The 20264-nt window shown below is 42.0% G+C and overlaps 1 protein-coding gene across 2 annotated transcripts in view; it reads right to left on the bottom strand.

Moving 5' to 3' along the window:
* The window catches only part of MFSD8 (major facilitator superfamily domain containing 8), a 52304-nt gene that overhangs the window by 19052 nt on the left and 12988 nt on the right, over nt 1–20264 (bottom strand). For both annotated transcript variants that reach the window (XM_033938997.1, XM_033938989.1), the window contains exons 5-9: nt 16354–16467; nt 14471–14615; nt 12750–12808; nt 7182–7290; nt 4765–4899 (exon numbers count right to left, since the gene is read on the bottom strand). In XM_033938997.1, coding sequence (XP_033794888.1) covers nt 4765–4899; nt 7182–7290; nt 12750–12808; nt 14471–14615; nt 16354–16467 — 562 coding nt within the window. The remainder of the gene's footprint in view (nt 1–4764; nt 4900–7181; nt 7291–12749; nt 12809–14470; nt 14616–16353; nt 16468–20264) is intronic.

A 20264-nucleotide genomic window follows, 5' to 3' on the forward strand; every position in this document is an offset into this window, starting at 1 on the left:
CTATAAATAGTACAGGAGAAAAGAGTGCTGTGCAAATTCAAAGATGCACGTGTAAAGAACTGAGGAAAAGATATCACCCTTTTCGTGTCAGTCAAAAGGCCCGACTGGAAGTCGTCCGAATCAAGCAGGCAGTCAAGAAGAAATTAGATGAATCGCCTGGTAGCGCCAAAACGGTACCACCGCCCACATCACCTAAAACGTTCGTGAAGCCTTGGGTAGGCAAAATGGCATGTGCCAAAACCGAAAGCGCCGTTCCAAGAGAGGCAGGCAAATCAAGTGCCGATTCGGAGTCCATAGAGAAAATGTAAATATACTCCCAGGTTGTCTGCAGAAATGTGTAACCCCGAGAAACTAATTTAGCAGAATGGGATCAAGCCTGCCCAATGCCCCCTATCTCGGGCACCATGCGGTAAGTGGAACAACGTCCCTTAGTTCCCGAAGAACTACAAGAACCATCCTGAGGACCAGTAACACTGAAAAGGGAAACACAAAACATAGAGACTCCAAGAACGAACTTGAAAACCTGAGGAGAATGTAAAGATGCAAGAATCCTGAAAAATCTTCACAGCCTTCTGACCTGACATTATAGTGTCTTCTCCCTCATGAGAAAGCCTGAAGAGTCATTGGAAGAAGTCAAGATCCCCTCAGAATGAAGTGCAGAAGGTCAGGGAATGGCAGAATAAGACTGTAGGATCTGCAAGAAGATTCTCCTAGGAAAAATCAAGGTTCACAATGTAAAGAGTACTGGAACCATGAAAACAGTACTAACCTCATGCAACATGAGCGAAATACGTATGTCCTTTAAAGTGAATACGTACTAGACTCAATCAAGATGCTGCAGCTACTGCGCCGTGGAAAACAACAGCATCCTTACAGGTATCAGACAAAGCTCACATCGTTAATGAGAGCTTCAGGGATGAGGCTAACAGCCACATAGTGCGTGGTCCTCCGTGGGTTTGATAGAATAGGCAACTGGCTCCTGGTTAAAAGGAGCTGTACAGCCCTTTCTGTCTGGTCGGGGGGCCCGTCTAGCATGTGTCATGAGAAAATGGTGACAGGAGAAACCAGCGTGATAAGCATGGAAATCTGAAGTCCAGGCCCCCTCAGAAATAGAGAAGAGAGTCCTGGCCGCAGGAATATGCGCAGTGTCATTATGCCCATAGAGACAGCCCGAACTTGGAAACTGCTTGTACTACCTTTAGGCATAAATATCCTGTGCCACTACTAGACACATGCAGCTCAGCACAGAGGCCCAAATAAGGACAGTTACCAATAGACAAAGGCTCAATCTGCAGGGACCCCAAGAGAGACAATGAGATACCTGTGTGAAATACAGGGCACTATCTTACTGCTAATCTCACTGTGTCGTGAGTTGCCGTATGTCGCCCCAGTCTGGAGACAAACCGAGACTGGGTGACCTAGCACAGGTCATAGAAACATAGAAACATAGAAATAGACGGCAGATAAGGGCCACGGCCCATCAAGTCTGCCCACTCCAATGACCCTCCCTATCTATCTTTGCGGATAGATCCCACATGTTTGTCCCATTTGGCCTTAAAATCTGGCACGCTTCTGGCCTCAAAAACCTGAAGTGGAAGACTATTCCAGCGATCAACCACCCTTTCGGTGAAGAAGAACTTCCTAGTGTCACCGTGCAGTTTCCCGCCCCTGATTTTCCACTGATGTCCCCTTGTTGCCGCGGGACCCTTGAAAAAGAAGATATCCTCTTCCACTTCGATGCGACCCGTGAGGTACTTGAATGTCTCGATCATATCTCCCCTCTCTCTACGTTCCTCGAGTGAGTAGAGCTGCAACTTCCCTAACCGCTCCTCGTATGGGAGCTCCTTGAGTCCCGAGACCATCCTGGTGGCCATTCTCTGGACCGATTCCAGTCTCAGTACATCCTTGCGGTAATGTGGCTTCCATAATTGCACACAGTACTCCAGGTGCGGTCTCACCATGGATCTATATAGTGGCATAATGACTTCAGGTTTACGGCTGACGAAACTCCTGCGTATGCAACCTATGATTTGCCTTGCTTTGGATGAAGCTTGCTCAACTTGGTTTGCAGACTTCATGTCATCCCTGACAATCACCCCTAAGTCTCTTTCTGCTTCAGTTTTTGTCAAGATCTCGCCATTTAGGGTGTAAATCTTGCATGGATTTCGGCTTCCCAGGTGCATGACTTTGCATTTTTTGGCATTGAAACTGAGTTGCCAGGACCTAGACCAGCGCTCCAGTAGAAGTAGGCAGAGTCTCCCTTGAGTGCTAACCCCAGAGTCCGATTAAACAAGCAGCTTCTTTCAAGGGAGTACAGCAGGAACACAGACATAGACATATAAAGCTGCCCAAGCTTGTCCCAAAGCTGGTGAAACATATACAACTTGTCTGAACCAGAAAGGAGAGAAGCCTCGGCATACCCTGAGCAAAGTCAGCTGGAAATAAACTACCGGAACGCTGCAGCTCTCCCGCCATTGCCGGAGACCCATGCGCACGCCTGATTCTCGCTGACACGTGGCCGCTGCATCAACGCTCCTAGAAACCTAGTCGGATTCGAGCCCTGCAAAATTTACCCTGCTGCGGCTTGCATAGAAAGAAAATCAGACTTGGGGAATAACCAGAAGAACGGCCCCCAGCGCCGGAAAACACATATCCCATCTCATGCGTGCTGCTATAAACCGGCACCTGCACAATCAGCTGCACATGGCCGTGACAAACACTGATGAAAGAGAGCCTCAGAATAAACAGGACTACTGCTGCACTGAAACCCAACAAAGAGAACAAGTACGAGCATGAAATTGCATTGCTACTGCTGCGCTGTAACCAACAAGGAAACAAAGCGCGTGCATGCAAAGGGCGGGAAGTCCCGGCTCCCTCCATGGATTTCTAGTCATAAAACTTAGCCTCAATAAAATATCCATACCTTAAATGTATGATGACCGAACCCACAGTACTAAGACTCCCAAACAGAACCTGAAGTTCAAACAACTGTAAAAGCCAGACATACTCACAGCTTGTTGTTAGGGCCGGTTAAAGCCAGTTTGCAGTAAAAGCATGGCAGAATGTAACAACTGTGGTCTCTTTTTTTTTTTTTTTTACAGAGAAGGGAAAGAAGAAAAAATTTGAGACCCAGTCAGACCCTCTAGCAATGGAGGGAGGGTGAGGCAGGGACAAGGGGGGGCCCAAGTGTAACCTCTAAAGCCGGCACCGTTCAGCCGGACACCCCTGTCTCACTGAAGAGAAAAATCTCAACAGGAGAAACAGAATGGCAGTCTCACTGAAGAGAAACCTCAACAGGAGAAATAGAATGGCAGTCTCGCTGAAGAGAAACCTCAACAGGAGAAACAGAATGGCAGTCTCACTGAAGAGAAACCTCAACAGGAGAAATAGAATGGCAGTCTCGCTGAAGAGAAACCTCAACAGGAGAAACAGAATGGCAGTCTCACTGAAGAGAAACCTCAACAGGAGAAACAGAAAGGCAGTCTCGCTGAAGAGAAACCTCAACAGGAGAAACAGAAAGGCAGTCTCACTGAAGAGAAACCTCAACAGGAGAAACAGAATGGCAGTCTCACTGAAGAGAAACCTCAACAGGAGAAATAGAATGGCAGTCTCGCTGAAGAGAAACCTCAACAGGAGAAACAGAATGGCAGTCTCACTGAAGAGAAACCTCAACAGGAGAAATAGAATGGCAGTCTCACTGAAGAGAAACCTCAACAGGAGAAACAGAATGGCAGTCTCACTGAAGAGAAACCTCAACAGGAGAAATAGAATGGCAGTCTCGCTGAAGAGAAACCTCAACAGGAGAAAAAGAATGGCAGTCTCACTGAAGAGAAACCTCAACAGGAGAAATAGAATGGCAGTCTCGCTGAAGAGAAACCTCAACAGGAGAAACAGAATGGCAGTCTCACTGAAGAGAAACCTCAACAGGAGAAATAGAATGGCAGTCTCGCTGAAGAGAAACCTCAACAGGAGAAACAGAATGGCAGTCTCACTGAAGAGAAACCTCAACAGGAGAAAATAAAGTTCCAGCCACAGCCAGAATTCAGGAGCTAGTTGAATAGCGACCTTTTCCTGCTGAGAGATAGAGATTACTGATGAGACAGGAGGAGTGCCAGCCAATAGGACCACCTGTTAATCAGTTTCTCTATCTCCGCCTGCTGGTAGATGTGAGCTATCCCATTGGTCTCTGGATTCATCTGCTGCTGTTGCTAGGGAATTCTTATGTTCCACTTTTGCCTGTTCCTTGGCTTACCGGTCTTTTGTTTTGGTGCCTCTATTTACTGGCATTCCAGTTACTCTGCTGCCTTCTTATGTCCCACGTGCACGTGGTGCCATGTTTGCATACGACGTTGCCTCATGATTGGTTAGGATTGCTCTCATCCCATGCAGTCTCTCTCTCCTCCTTTCTGACCACCAGAACTTCTAGCTTGTGTGTAATTTAGCCTTTGAGGGGTACTCAAGACTTTACCCAGAGGTTTTCTGTTCATTACTTCTTGTTAGATCAATACTGCTCGCCTTCCTTGTCCCTTGTGTGTTTTCTAGCATCCCTCTCTTTCTCTTCCAGTATAAACAGTATTACAAAAAAACAAAACAAAAACCAGTCACTGAGAACTGCCCAGGTGCTGCTGAAGGGAGTCAAAGAGTGTCAGAAAGTACACACTGAGTTGGTGAGTTCTGGCTAGAAAGGCGCTCAGATGAACTACTCCCTCTGGTCTCATTGCTAAAGCTAGGATTGGCATTATTTAACATGATTTGGTAACTTACTTTTTAGACAGTATTTTAACGGACAGGAATACGATCACCGACTCAACTCCAACTGCAGCAAGAATTATGCCATTGTAAGACACTGCTTGCATTCGAGTCCAGGCATACATGTCCATGGTCAGTGGAGTAGCTATGCTGGAAGGAAAAACAAAGTCGAAATGTTAAAGTAAAATCCTGCCTAGAACTGGAGAACTGCCCAAAACCACAGACACTAAGGTGAACAACTCAAAGCAAAACATTTTCTTACATAGTAACATAGTAGATGACGGCAGATAAAGACCTGAATGATCCGTCCAGTCTGCCCAACCTGATTCAATTTAATTTTTTTTCTTCTTCTTAGCTATTTCTGGACAAGGATCCAAAGCTCTGCCCAGTACTGTACTTAGGTTCCAACTACTGAAGTCTCCATCAAAGCTCACTCCAACCCATCTATCTACACCCTCCCAGCCATTGAAGCCCTCCCCAGCCCATCCTCCACCAAACGGCCATATACAGACATAGACCATGCAAGTCTGCCCAGTACTGGCCTTAGTTCAATATTTACTATTATTTTCTGATTCTAGATCCTCTGTGTTCATCCCACGCTTCTTTGAACTCCGTCACCGTTTTCCTCTCCACCACCTCTCTCGAGAGCGCATTCCAGGCATCCACTATCCTCTCCGTAAAGAAGAATTTCCTTACATTGCTCTTGAGTCTCCCACACCTCAACCTCAAATTATGTCCTCTGGTTTTACCATTTTCCTTTCTCTTGAAAAGGTTTTCTTCTACATTAATACCTTTCAAGTATCTGAACATCAGAATCATATCTCCCCTGTCCCTCCTTTCCTCTATGGTATACATATTCAGGGCTTCCAGTCTTTTGGCACAAACCTCCTATCATTTTCGTCGCCCTCCTCTGGACCACTTCAAGTCTTCTTACGTCCTTCGCCAGGTACGGTCTCCAAAACTGAACACTACTTATATTTAAACTACTGTTCTTAATTTGCTGTATAGTCCCTATATCTAAACTGCTGCACAGTCTCGTATGTCCAAGTATTTAAATCTACTGTATAATCTTGTATGTCCAATTCACTCCATTGTGAATGTTTACTTGTAAACCGTTCTGAGCTACTGGGAGGACGGGATAAAAATCTAAATAAATAAATACTCCAAGTAGGGCCTCAACACCTTCTTTCTTCTACTGGTTACACAACTACAGAGACAAACATTCAACTTTAACAATTGGTTTGTAATGAATGTTCTTGGGACATGTAAATGCTCAGCTGATACTTAGGACCACCTATTTCTTGGTGCAATCAGTTAGATACATAATTCATAGATAGATGTGCATGCAGGTAATTTGCATACACTTTAACATTTTTAGGTACCCAAATGAGCCAAATGCTCACAAATGCACACCCCTAACAGGAAATATTTAGTTGGATCAAGAAAAATAAACCATTTAACTTCTAATTTATGTTGACGTAGAAGCCATAATATTATTATTGTCCCATGTACAAAGGAGGATTATGGTAAAAAGTATAAGATACGTGAGCCTTACAAAATGGCTGTTTACCTGATGTATAAATATTAGGGGTGGGCATTTAGAGCACTATTAATCTGTTAAACTCTGGCCAAATCTTTTAACTTTCCTCTGCTATTCAGGATACTTTCTCTCCCCTTGCCTATCTTGAAGTCCGGAATCTCTGCTTCCACCTCCCTGCATTTACTTTAACAGGCCTGGATCTTCATAGAGTCACTGGCAAAGGCCGACTCAGAACCCTTCCCCCTGCTATGTCCTCACCCTCTCTGACGCAACTTCCTGTTTTGCCATCGTATGCCATGATTAAACATGATTAATTGTATGCTTGAAATTTTTAATCGTATGATTAATCGTGATTAAAATTTTTAAACGTTGCTCACACCTAAGAAATATGAATGAGATATCTGCGGGCAGGCAGGGAGGGAGAGATCCCCAACAGCGTCTTCAGCGGGATGGGGGCAGGTGGGGATCCCCGTCGGCAGTGGCTTCTACTGATAGGCAGGGAATATCCTCTGCAGCCAGCCAGGCCTAGTACCCCCCAATACGCAGCCTAAGGGTACGTGTACTGCGTGTGGAGAAACACTGCAGTAGCGTACCACATCCATCTCTGTTCTGTGCGAGGCTGTTGAGTCACCATGCAGATGCAGGTGGCAGCTCCAGGCCGAAACCACCAGGCAAGGCTATGCAGCATGCAGGCCAGAGCAAAGGGTCCAAGGACAAACAACAAACTCTGCACTGGCAGAACTCAATTACATGCTTCACACACACCCACACATACTCAAAAAGGCCACCGAGAGTTACAAAATGCGCACACATACATACAAACAAACAAACAGATCATTGAGAGTTACAATGGAAGCAGCCTGACACTGAAGTCTGTGAAGGACGCACTTACGTTTCAAAGATGGCAAAGGTAAATAAGATGACAAAGAACAAAATGTTGGTTGCTATCACGGCAACTTGATCAATGGTGCCCTGGGCATCCTGAACCAAGTCATCGCTGTCTGTGTAACAAAAAAACAAGCGATATAACCAAATGTAACGTGCCACATAAACAGTGATATGAGGACTTTTGATTTTCAGTGACAACTGAAAGGCCCCGCAATAAGCTTACCTCATGGTGCTCCAATGTCACCACCTGGCTGTGACCCTACAGCAGGATGATCTCTTTGGAGTGGAACCCTCTGCTAGCCCACTGGTCTTTGGGCTCACAACCGCCACAAATCAGTACTACTGATCTCTCTAGTCCAGTGTCTCTCAAACTTTCTCAAGCCGGGGCACACTAAAGGTAGTGGCCACGGCTTGAGGCACCCAGAAGTGCGCGGACGTCACCGTGATGACATCACGCATATGCGTGACATCATCACATTGACGTCCGCGCATGTGCAGAGGCCCTCCAGATGGGCCCTGAGACACCAGTAGGGGGTGCCATTAGGGAAGAGGGCCGGAGAGAAGGAGAGGTACTGGTGCCAGCTGATTGCCTACAGCAGTGTTTCTCAATTACTTCAAGCTAAGTACCCCCTAAGTCTAACAAATATCAACTGAGTACCCCAACCACAGACCTCCCTAGACCCACTCAAGCTCTGCCCCAGATCCCACCACCTTTACTAAGTGCAATGCAATTTTTTCCATTCATTTTCCATATACACACAATAAACACAGCAGATATAAATTCTCAAAATTGACACATTTCAATCACTATATTGAAAATAAAATCATTTAACCTATTGATGATCCTGTAATTAGCTTTAAAGGTGAGACTGGGAGGCCAGGGGGGAAACTGGAGGATGCTAGAGAGAAGGGGGAAACATGCAGGCTTTTGGCGACTCGGGCAGCACTGGCGCTGTACTGCGTAGGGAAGTCAGCCAGCAGGCGCCTCTCTTCCTCCTCCGTGTGCCCTGGCACACTTGGAATCTCCGGAGGCACACAGTTTGAGATACACTGCTCTAGATCAAGCTTGTCCAACCCGTGGCCCACCAGCCACAATCTGGCCTGACACCTTCGTTTTTTGGTCCCCAGAAGCTTCGTGAAGTCCTCTGACTGTACCCCTGCTTCCACACCACAACTGGCCCATGTGCTTGAGCTGCGCTGTGTCAGACGTTGATGCTGTTCCCGTGATATCAAGTCATACGAGACTCGATACTGAGAGACCAGCCTCAACTTCTGCTGCAGCTTGGCTCAACCTCATGGTTAAGACCAATCGCGGCAGCAAAGCAGGGCTCACAGAGCTTTTGCAGTAGACTTTTTGAAGCAGGAAAGCATCCCGATAGACTTTTTGCAGCAGAAAAAGTGTTGGACTTCATGGAACTTTTGCATACTACTTTTGCAACCTAAAGTGTTTGCCACAGGAAAATGGAGATCTCAGTAAGGGAACTTTATACAGCAGAAAAGCAGACTATTTGCAGCAGGGAAGCAGAGATCTTATCAAAGCAAATGAAGGCAGGTGAAGGGCAGGTGAACGAGGAGGGCAGGGGGGAGGGGGGCATATATGTGAAATTGTCTTCTTGTTTAGGGTTGTGTCTTGATAAAAATAGGATACAGAAGTTGTATTTGCCCCATCTGCCTGCTTGCTAGATTGGGAGGGGAAGAGAAAAAACTCGAAGTTACAGGGAGATACTTTTAAAATATTTTTTCACTCAGAGAATAGTTAAGCTCTGGAACGCATTGCCAGAGGTTGTGGTAAGAGCGGATAACGTAGCTGGTTTTTAAAAAGGTTTGGACAAGTTCATGGAGGAAAAGTCCATAGTCTATTATTGAAAAAGACATGGGGGAAGCCACTGCTTTCCCTGGATCGGTAGCATGGAATGTTGCTACTCTTTGGGATTTTAGAATCTTGCTACTCTTTGAGATTCTGAATGGAATGTTGCTACTCTTTGGGTTTTGGCCAGGTACTAGGGACCTGGATTGGCCACTGTGAGAACGGGCTACTGGGCTTGATGGACCATTGGTCTGACCCAGTAAAGCTATTCTTATGTTCTTATGTAAAGGAGGGAAAGAGACATGCAATGCTGAATGGGCCAGGGCCCACCCAGTGGTGACAAATATCGTTAGTGTAGCTGGAAGAGATCCCCGGGCTCTGCCAGCCAAAGAGTCTTCTCTGGAGTCCCCTGAGTAGTCTCATTTCTGCAGCAGTCAGCAGAGGGATTCTAGCTGCTGATGCTGGCATCCCCTCTCCCACGCATGCTCAGTCCAATTAGTACCCCTGCACAGGGGTTGACAACTAAGCATACATGGGAGGTGCAATGCCCTTTTCGACAGCTGGAAATGAGCTGTTGACTGCTGTGACAATAAGACTGCTTGTGAGGGGGCTCCAGAGAGGACTCCTCAGCTGACAAAGCACAGGGATTCCTGCCAACCAAGGTATTCATTTTACTGCTTGGGGGGGGGGGGGGGGATGAGGTAGCAGGCACTGAAGAAATGTATGGATCAAGCTTACCACCCAAAATACAGCATAGGAGGAGGTAGAGATAGAAAAGCAATGCTGCATGTGCGGAAGAGAGGTAGGCAGGGGGAATACTGAATGGTGCAGGGGGAGAGAGGAAAGAGACAAGAACAATGCTGCATATCAGGGGCAGAGAGAGAAGCAGGCAGGGCCAACACAATTAGAAAAAATGAAATGCCAAACAGGAATGGTAGAAAAAATAATTTTATTTCTATTTAGGATGAAGTAATGTGGTAGCTGAGATAATCTACTTTAAAAGTTAAAAAACATAAATAAAAGAAAAAAATGGAAAATAAAGTAACACCTTTTTATGCACCAAATATATTTTTTATACTAGTTTTCGGAGTCCAAAACTTTCTTTCGGATCTGGACTACAGTGTTATCCTGATTTAAGGAAGGTTTGACCTCCGAAAACTAGTTAAAAATGTAATAGGTTAGTCCAATAAAAAGGTGTCACCTTATTTCTGTGTGTTCTCAGAGAGTGCACATGTATCATCTCCAGAATGAGAGTGTGAGTGCATGTGTATACACATGTTATGGCTCTCTAAATAACAAAATGTGGCCCCTGAAAGAGAGAGGTTGGACAAGCCTCCTCTAGACCTTACAGCCACATTCGACACCATTGACTACAGCATACTACAATCCCATTTAAACGGCATCAGTACCACGGACAGCTGCCAATGCAGGATTCTTGCTTTCTCTGGCCTAGTGGCTGAAATATCTACTTTATTACGAGCTGTGGGGCTCAGTATCTACAGAGTCTCACTTGCTTCAAAACCTTAGCTGTTCAATGTGCCAGGTCCCATGCCATTCAAACAGCTGATGTTTGAACCATCTAGGACGCCAGAGATCATAAACCCTATGGCTCAAGCTACAGTGGATATTTCAACTGCAAGATTGAAACATTGGGGAAGATGGTGTTGCTGACCATGCTGCTGCTTTTGCTATAGTGCCTGGAGCCGAAAGAAACGTAAGATCAGAGTGCTGGGACCTAAACTGAGATTGGAGTCGGAATACTGGGGCTGTGCTATTTTCCTTTATTGAATCCACCTAAAAAAATGCCTAATATTTCATTTTGCAACATAAAAACAACAAAATATCTATTTTTGTTACCTTCTAAAAAAACATCTACCGTATTTTCATGCATATAATGCGTGCGTTATACACGATTTTACAAACCGTGCATAACCTTGCACGTTATACGCGTGAGCGCGCTATATAAAATTTTTTTTACATAGTTCCCACCCCGCCCGACGCCCGATTCATCATCCGGAAGGACCGCTCACACCCCCACCGCTCGCACTCCCACCCCGATGGACCGCTCACACTCTCACCCGAAGAACCGCTCACACCCCCACAGCCTCCCCTCCCCTCCCCCATGGAGAAGCTGTCTACCTTGTTTCCGGATGCCAGTGAGCCCAGCTGCTTCCTCTGCCGGTGGTCCTGCCCCTTCTCTGAGCCCTGCTGCGCTGCTTCCTCTTCCGGCAGTCCTGCCCTTTCTCTGACGTCAGAGAAAGGGCGGGACCGCCGGAAGAGGAAGCAGCTGGGCTCACTGGCATCCGGAAACAAGGTAGACAGCTTCTCCATGGGGGAGGGGGGGAGGCTGTGAGGGTGCGAGCGGTTCTTCGGGTGGGAGTGCGAGTGGTCCATCGGGGTGGGAGTGCGAGCGGTGGGGGTGCGAGCGGTCCTTCTGGATGATGAATCGGGCGTTGGGGGGGGGCATCAGGCTTTCAGGGTGGGGACAGGACTTCAAGGGGGAGAGGAGAGTCGGGGTGGCCGAAAGTAGAGTCGGGGCAGCCAGAGGAGAGTCGGGGCAGCCAGAGGAGAGTTGGGGCGGCATGCGCGGTATACCCGTGAGCACGGTATATAAAAATTTATTTACATAAATTTGTGTTTCCCGCGCGCTATACCCGTGTGCGCGCTTTACACGGGAGCGCGTTATCTACGTGAAAATATGGTAATTGCCCAAATTACAAACACTTAAAACTGCATGTCTACAGTCTAGGATCCAAACTATGGTACAAGTTGCTTTCCTACTGTGTCGGAGAAAGTCATTTAAGGATTTTTTAACATTATTTTTAAGTTTGCATTTTGAAATGTCCCATCCATTTTCAACATGTTTTTTGGCAACAGGAGCAAGACTGCTTACATGGTCCCAATTTAAAAACAGTGTGAGTTTCAGATTTTCATTTGTTGTCACACCTGTCTTGCTGAACTACGTCAGTTCCTGTTGGTAAACAGCAGGGATGACAGGAAAGGTCTAATGATCAGAAAAAAGAACTGAGGAGAAAGAGAAGCACATGACTGGCAGTCACAGACTAAGAAATGTGAACTGCTGCAATATTATTTGTAAAAATGCAATCGAGCAGGGAGAAGGACAGAGGTTTAGAGGGAATTATATAAAGCCTTACTTAATGTCAAACATGGCTGATTCTAGGTTTGCACGTTTTTTCCTGGCTGTACTACTCAAAATAATGCTTCAAGAAAAATGTTTAAATAAAATAATAAATAAAATAAATAGAAATAGAAATAGTTTGGAGCAATACAAAAGAAAAGTGAATGCTTAGGTCTGCCTCTAGGTGGCAGTGCTGCTTCAAATAGTTCCTCTCTCATGACCAGTGGTCTCAAACTCAATCCCTTTGCAGGGCCACATTTTGGATTTGTAGGTACTTAAAGGGACTCAAAAAAATAGTTAATGTCTTAATAAAGAAATGGCAATTTTAACTTTTTATAGTTTATAAATCTTTCCTTTTGGCTAACTAAGTCTTAATAATAATATTGTAATTTATAGCTAAAGAGACAGATGATCAAGAAACTTTTATTTTACTTTTGTGATTATGATAAATATACCGAGAGCCTCAAAATAGTACCTGGCGGTCCGCATGTGGACCCCGGGCTGCGAGTTTGAGACCACTACTCAAGACCAACATGTACAGGGCAGATTGCTTATCTTCAAAGTGCTCTACAATATGTGCTCACAGGAAATCAAAGTCAACATAAGTTTCAGTGAGAAGAGATTACCTTCATCTTTTATGTTAATGCTTTTATACAGTCTTCCAAGGTCATCCACACGATATTCTCTGAGAAGACAAAATACACCGTGTCAGCATTTTTTTGTGAAGTTGACAGACACACAATTGACACCCACCCTCTTTCTATATAGTGTGCCAAAATTTAAGCATCAATTTGACATATTTCGCCACGCACCAAAACAGTGGCAAAATATGTCGGAACAGCAGGTATGCAAGCAAGTGCACTTAGGAGCTATTCCAGCCATTCCCAACCCAGTCTTTGGAACGTAGAGAGGCTCCTTGGGTTCAGCACTGTTTGGAATATGGACACATATTTGACCAACTACATTGTTTTATTATTGATATGATCCAGGAATCTATAACATCTGGTGATGGGGGGGAAAAATTGATTCAATTGGAACAGCGCTGGATAAATCGCTTAAAAAGTCTGCATCCTCAAGGTTTGAATGTGACTACCAATTGGAAAATATATTTTTAAAAGGTATATAAATACTAAAAATAAATAATTTAAAGGTATGACTAGAAGACTTTACTGCAGCTCTGCATACCGTACCTTAGGAAGGATAGGGCGATACTCGAGAGGGTCCAGAAAAGATTGATAAAAGGTATGGAAAACCTTTCATACGCTGAAAGATTAGAGAAACTGGGGCTCTTTTCCCTAGAAAAGCGGAGGCTTAGAGGGGACATGATAGAGACTTACAAGATCATGAAGGGCATAGAGAAAGTGGAGAGGGACAGATTCTTCAAACTTTCGAAAATTGCAAGAACGAGAGGGCATTCGGAAAAATTAAGAGGGGACAGATTCAGAACCAATGCTAGGAAGTTCTTCTTCACCCAGAGGGTGGTGGACACCTAGAATGAGCTTCCAGAGGGTGTGATAGGACAGAGTTCAGTATTGGGGTTCAAGAAGGGATTGGATGATTTCCTGAAGAAAAAGGGGATTGAAGGGTATAGATCAGGGGTGTCCAATGTCGGTCCTCGAGGGCCGCAATCCAGTCGGGTTTTCAGGATTTCCCCAATGAATATGCATGAGATCTATGTGCATGCACTGCTTTCAACGCATATTCATTGGGGAAATCCTGAAAACCCGACTGGATTGCGGCCCTCGAGGACCGACATTGGACACCCCTGGTATAGATAGAGGATTACTATACAGGTCTTGGACCTGATGGGCCGCCGCGTGAGCGGACTGCTGAGCACGATGGACCTCTGGTCTGACCCAGCAGAGGCATTGCTTATGTTCTTAGGAATGAGCAACCAAAGTTGCTACTGCTCTGACTCAAATGCGCATTCACTGTATTGGTTATCTGCAACCTTCCTAGTTTACTTTATCTATATCCAAAGTGGATCACAAAACAAACATACAAAATAAAAAGCAATTAAAATACATACTAAGGTCTCCTTTTACAAAGGTGCGTTAGGGCCTTAACACGCGAATAGAGCGCGCTAAAATGCCACGCACGCTAGCCGCTACCGCCTCCTCTTGAGCAGGCAGTAGTTTTTCGGGTAGCGCGCACTATAGCGTGTGCTAATCCAGTGCATGCGCAAAAAACGCTAGCGCACCTTTGTAAAAGGAGCCCTAAATAATATTAAACAAACAACAAAAATCTGCTGACTCATAAGACCCAACATGTTACCAGGTGGCATAATTTCAATTTTCTACAATCGTTTGCACTGTCACAGTATCATTGTCAATGATTTTCTAAGTACCTGAATTTAGTGAAGATTAAAATAATATTAAGAATTCCAAGGAGAGCTCCCAGTAGTGCAGGCGCCGTGTACATGTTCATTTGCAGATTCACAACGGCTAGTGTTGCTCCCTTTTCACCAATCAGAGTAAAACAAGCCTGAAAAGCTGGGGGAAAAAATGAGACAACCGAACACGAGCAAGTCACAATTAGCTTACCATTGCAATGTTATGATGAGAAACTGTAAGGAGAGCTACCCAGTATGTTAATTAGCAAGTACTTCACCTTGAATATTGCGTTCAGTTCTGGTCTCCTTATCTCAAGAAAGATGTAGTGGCACTAGAAAAAGTTCAAAGAAGAGCGACTAAGATGATAAAGGGGTTGGAACTCCTCTCGTATGAGGAAAGACTAAAATGGTTAGGTCTCCAGCTTGGAAAAGAGACGGCCGAGGGGAGTCTACAAAATCCTGAGTGGAATAGAACAGGTACAAGTGGATTGATTTTTCACTCTGTCAAAATTACAAAGGCTAGGGGACACTCGATGAAGTTACAGGGAAATACTTCTAAAACCAATTGGAGGAATTTTTTTTTTCACTCAGAGAATAGTCAAGCTCTGGAACACATTGCCAGAGGTTGTGGTAAAAGCGAATAGTGTAGCTGGTTTTAAGAAAGGTTTGGAAAAATTCCTGGAGGAAAAGTCCATAGTCTGTTATTAAGACATAGGGGAAGCCTCTGAGTACCCTGGATCAGTAGCATGGAATGTTGCTACTCTTTGGGTTTTAGCCAGGTACTAGTCACCTGGATTGGCCACTGAGAACGGACTACTGGGCTTGATGGACCATTGGTCTGACCCAGTAAGGTTATTCTTATGTTCTAATAATCACAAAGCAGTAAATAAAACATCACAAATTACAGAATTACACAAAAAAAAACATAAAATTACATATTAACTAAAATTCACTGAAAATATTTATAAAACAACCAAGTTTTAAATTAGTCTTCAGAAACCCATATCATCTGAGGTAAATCTCTCTTTTTTTTTTTAACTTTTTATTTATAGAATTTTCATTCTTTCAATACATGAATCACATATTATAAAATGTATAATAAAATATATATGTATGTACAAATTCATATCATAGATATTCATCCCTTTCCCCTATTAATTGTTTTTCCATTTTTCTTTCATATTAATATCTATATTTCCCACCCTAACCCTATATTACTATTATCAATGTGTTAAGATATCTGATCTCTAGAATAATTAGTCAATGGATCCCATATTTTCTTAAAATTTTTAATATTTCCTTGTTGTAAAGCCAAAATTTTCTCCATTTTGTAAATGTGACATACCGAGTTCCACCAGAATGTATAATTTAGTTTGGTAAAATCTTTCCAATTTTGTGTGATTTGCTGCATGGCAACTCCTGTCAATATTAAAAGTAATTTATTATTATTTGCTGATATTGGACTCTGTGTTCTCATTGCAGTACCGAATAATATGGTATCATATGAGATTCCTACGTGATTTTCTAGTAATATATTTATTTGGGGCCAAATTAAATTCCAAAAATCTTTACAGTTAGAGAGTTCCAAATTATAGCACCCATGACCATAATTATTCAATCTACAATGTTTTTGGGTTTTTTTTTTTTTATAAGAAGGAATTAGTTGCTTCATAGATTGTTATGATCGTAAAGTCTTACTTGGTGCATATAGTTGCTCATAGGAAGACAGATATGCTGGGGCAAACCTCTTGGCTTTTCTGAGGCCACAATGAAGGGCACATTTCACTTCCTCAAATAATTAAAATAGAACACATGGTAGAAGGCATGACCTAAGAATAAGCCAGCCTAGGAAGGAACAGACACCAAGAAAACATGCAAGTGAACACTGTTTACTGTACCTGGGCCCAAGATAAAACCTAGAGCCTGGAAAGCGCTAACATTGGCCATAGCACTAGTCCTTTCTGAGAGAGACGTTGCACCGGCTATATAGGATCGAACTACAGCTACATTTCCTGAAAGAGATTTAAAAAAAAACCCCACAGAACAGTTTTACAACTAAGAATACAAGATGAAATATGCTGTATCAGATCAAACACTTTTTAAAGTCCCAGCACAAATAATCCACATTATAACAGTTGAAAACATATGTCTTAAGACAAGTTTCAAGTTTATTATAAATTTGATTAATCGCTTATTCAAAATTCTAAGCGATGAACATATCAGTAAAATTACAAAATTGAGGGGGGCAGCAAAACAAACAAAGAACTAAGCCTTACAAAACATATTAAAGACTAATTTTACAAAATAGTTTGTTCACTTTATGAAAAATTTGAAAATAAAAAATAATGGAAAAAAAAAAAGACTAATTTTACAAACATAATAAAACACGAGGAAAGGATGGGAAAAGATATACAATTTGATTGATAGAAGAGAAGACAATTATGGTAAAAAACAAAAGGAAGAGAAAGAGCAATGAATCTCAGAGAAGTTATAGAATTGGAATGAAACTCCTAGTCAAGTTTTCTAATTATCTTTAAAAAGAAAGCTTTTTAGTTTGCTCTTAAATTTATCCAAATTGTTTTCTTCCCTTAAGTAAATAGGGAGGGAATTCCATGATTGTGGAGCTGTAACAGAAAAGATGAAGTGCCACCGTGTATTAATAATTTTGAGTGAGGGAATAACTAGTAAATGTTGATCATTAGACCTCAGAAGTCTGGTTGAGGTATAGGGAATCAATGATTTGTAAATGAAAGCCGGAGTTTTGTATAGCAAAGATTTGAAGGTAAGCAAACATAATTTATATATTATACGATGTGCGACTGGGAGCCAGTGCACTTTCTTAAGAAGGGGAGTCACGTGATCGAATTTCTTAGCTTTCATTATAAGTTTGATTGATGCATTTTGGATAATCTGCAAACGTCTGGCTCCCCATTAGCCATCGCATAAGGTTTAAGGTTTTGCTTCTTATATTTAAAATCCTGGCATTCAATGAACCCCAGTTCATATCAAAAATGTTAATCCCCCACAGTTCTGCACGTGCACTTCGATCATCTTCTCAAAATCTATTAGTTGTTCCCTCTTTAAAAATAATAGGTACACGAAGATCAGACATGTTCTCCGTAATTGGTCCCCAATGGTGGAATTCATTGCCCCAATATATTAAAAACGAAAAAGATATATCTTCCTTTAAAAAATCCCTGAAAACATACCTTTTTAAAGATGCTTTTAATATTTAAATTTTCTTTATTTTATGAATTTCTCTTTTAAAAATTACCCTGCTCCCTTTTGTTTTTTCCCTTTAATGTCTTTCTTAATATAACAGATGCAACTTTTTACCCTCCTTCCCTTCCAATCGATGTCTGTCCTGTCCGATTTTTAATGTTTATGTATTTTGTATGTATTTTTAACTCTATCTAATTTTATAATTATGTACATCGCTTTGTATAAAGATATAGCGATTCATCAAATATTTAATAAACCTTGAATTTTGGGCTATTCCCTTGAATAGGGCATTGCAATAATCGATTTTTGAAATAACCAAGGAGTGAATTAATATGTTAAGAGACTTTGGACATAGAAATTTTGAGACTGAACGGATTTGACGAAGTCTGTAGAAAGTTGATTTAACAATGTTACTAATGTGATCGTGGTAGGTTAGTTTATCTTAAGTTTCAAGTTTTTCAAGTTTCAAGTTTTTTATTTATTCTTGATTAATCGCTTTCTCTAATTCAAAGCGATGTACAATTCCAAATTTAGTTAAAAGAGAGCAAACAAACAGACAAACCAAACATTGGGATTTACAATGCTTACAAAGGTTAAAACTTATTAAACTACATTGGGTAAAAATAGGGTAATGAAATACAATCGTTATATAAAAGATTAAACATAGGAAAACACATTAGGAAAAATAATAAATAAAAAATCAGGAATTAAAAGCATCATTAAAAAGAAATGTTTTTAATAGTGATTTAAATTTTACCAAATCTTGATCGTTCCGAATAAAAATTGGAAGAGCATTCCAGGTTTGAGGGGCTGTTACGGAAAATATAAATTGTCGTCTTGTATTAATCAATTTCAATGAAGGTATTGTTAATAGATTTTGATCAGTAGATCTTAATGTTCTTGTTGGATGGTAAGGTATTAAAAGTTTATGAATAAAAGCAGGAGTCTTATATAATAGTGTTTTAAATGTAAGTAAACAGATTTTATAAGTTATTCTATGGATGACAGGTAGCCAATGTGCCTTTTCAAGTAGGGGAGTAACATGATCAAATTTTTTAGATTTTGTAATAAGTTTTATAGAGACATTCTGTATAATTTGTAAACGTTTGATTTCATTTAATGCAATACCTCTAAAAAGAGAATTACAATAATCTATTTTTGATATGACTAATGAGTGGATAAGAATGTTTAAAGATTGTGCATTCAGAAATTTTGAGATGGATCTAATTTGTCGTAATCTGTAGAATGAAGTTTTAACAATATAACTTATATGGTCATGAAAGTTTAATTTGGAATCCACAATTACTCCTAATATTTTCGTTTTATTGACTATCTGTAAAGGGATATTTCTTATAGTAATTGGGGTGACAAGTGTGGGATTTTCCTTCCAAGGAAAAATCATCAACTGTAGAGTGGTACCCTTAATAGAATTTGGAAAAATAAGTTTAAAACTATCTTTCCAGGGAAAGAACATGACATTTGATTTATTAACATTAAGAGCTAATCTGTTAGTATCAAGCCACTGGTGAATCTGTTCAAGTTTCTTATTAATAGCTATTGTTTTGAGAGAATTATTGGGATCAAGCAGATGTAAAAGCTGGATATCATCTGCATAAGCAAATACAGTAAAGCCAATGGATTGGCAGAGGGTCATGAGGGGTGCAAGAAAATATTAAACAAAAGTGGAGAAAGAATGGATCCTTGCGGAATACCATATGTTGCCGAGAAACTTTCAGAAGTTGTATTGTTGAAGGAGACAATATTTTTTATTCATATTGGGGACCTATTAGCGGTGAATAGCACTACCGATATCCCTTCCACTTTTAGTACTCAAAGTCACCAGAATCAATCTTTCTGAAACATATAATTTTACATCTTTCATTTTTGAGGGGACCTATTCTTAAGAGAACTCTTTCCTCTCGGTCTCCCTTAGCACTCCTAAGAACATTAGCCCCCCACGCTTTTACTAAGCCGCGGTAGAAGTTTGTACAATGGCCTAGAGCGTTAAATGCTCCGAAGCTCATACAATTCCTATGAGCGTTGGAGCTACGCCTCTACCTCTGACTTCTAAGTTTGTGGCCTTGTGCCTTGATTGAAAAAGAAATCCTGCCATAATCTTGCTTAAAATTTTAGACAAAAAAAAAATGAGAGTGATTGGGATATGAAGACATAAATGTGACAATCTGCCAGAAAAAGGAAACCTAAGCCTTCCCCATTAATTGCCTCCATGATTCGACTAGACTGTTGGCCTGAATTCCAGAGGTCAGGTAGCCATTCACAAGACTAAGCCAAGTGAGGTAAGGAGTGGCCTAGTGGTAGAGCTCCTGCCTCAGCACCCCGAGTTTGTGGGATTAAATCCCAGCGCTGCTCCTTGTGACCCTGGGCAAGTCACTTAATCCTCCATTGCAAATCGCTTTGAATGTATAAACCACAAAAAGGCAGTATATAAGTCCCATTCCCATAAAATTAATAAACATGCAATTTAAAGACAAAAAAAATAAAGAGACACAAACCAAACCAAACCAAAAGAGCCTGTTAAACTGAATTTACTGACCAGTGGAAAGATGAAACAGCACAGTTACTTACC

This window comes from Geotrypetes seraphini, chromosome 1, assembly GCF_902459505.1.
Source record: "Geotrypetes seraphini chromosome 1, aGeoSer1.1, whole genome shotgun sequence".
Classification (NCBI taxonomy): domain Eukaryota; kingdom Metazoa; phylum Chordata; class Amphibia; order Gymnophiona; family Dermophiidae; genus Geotrypetes; species Geotrypetes seraphini.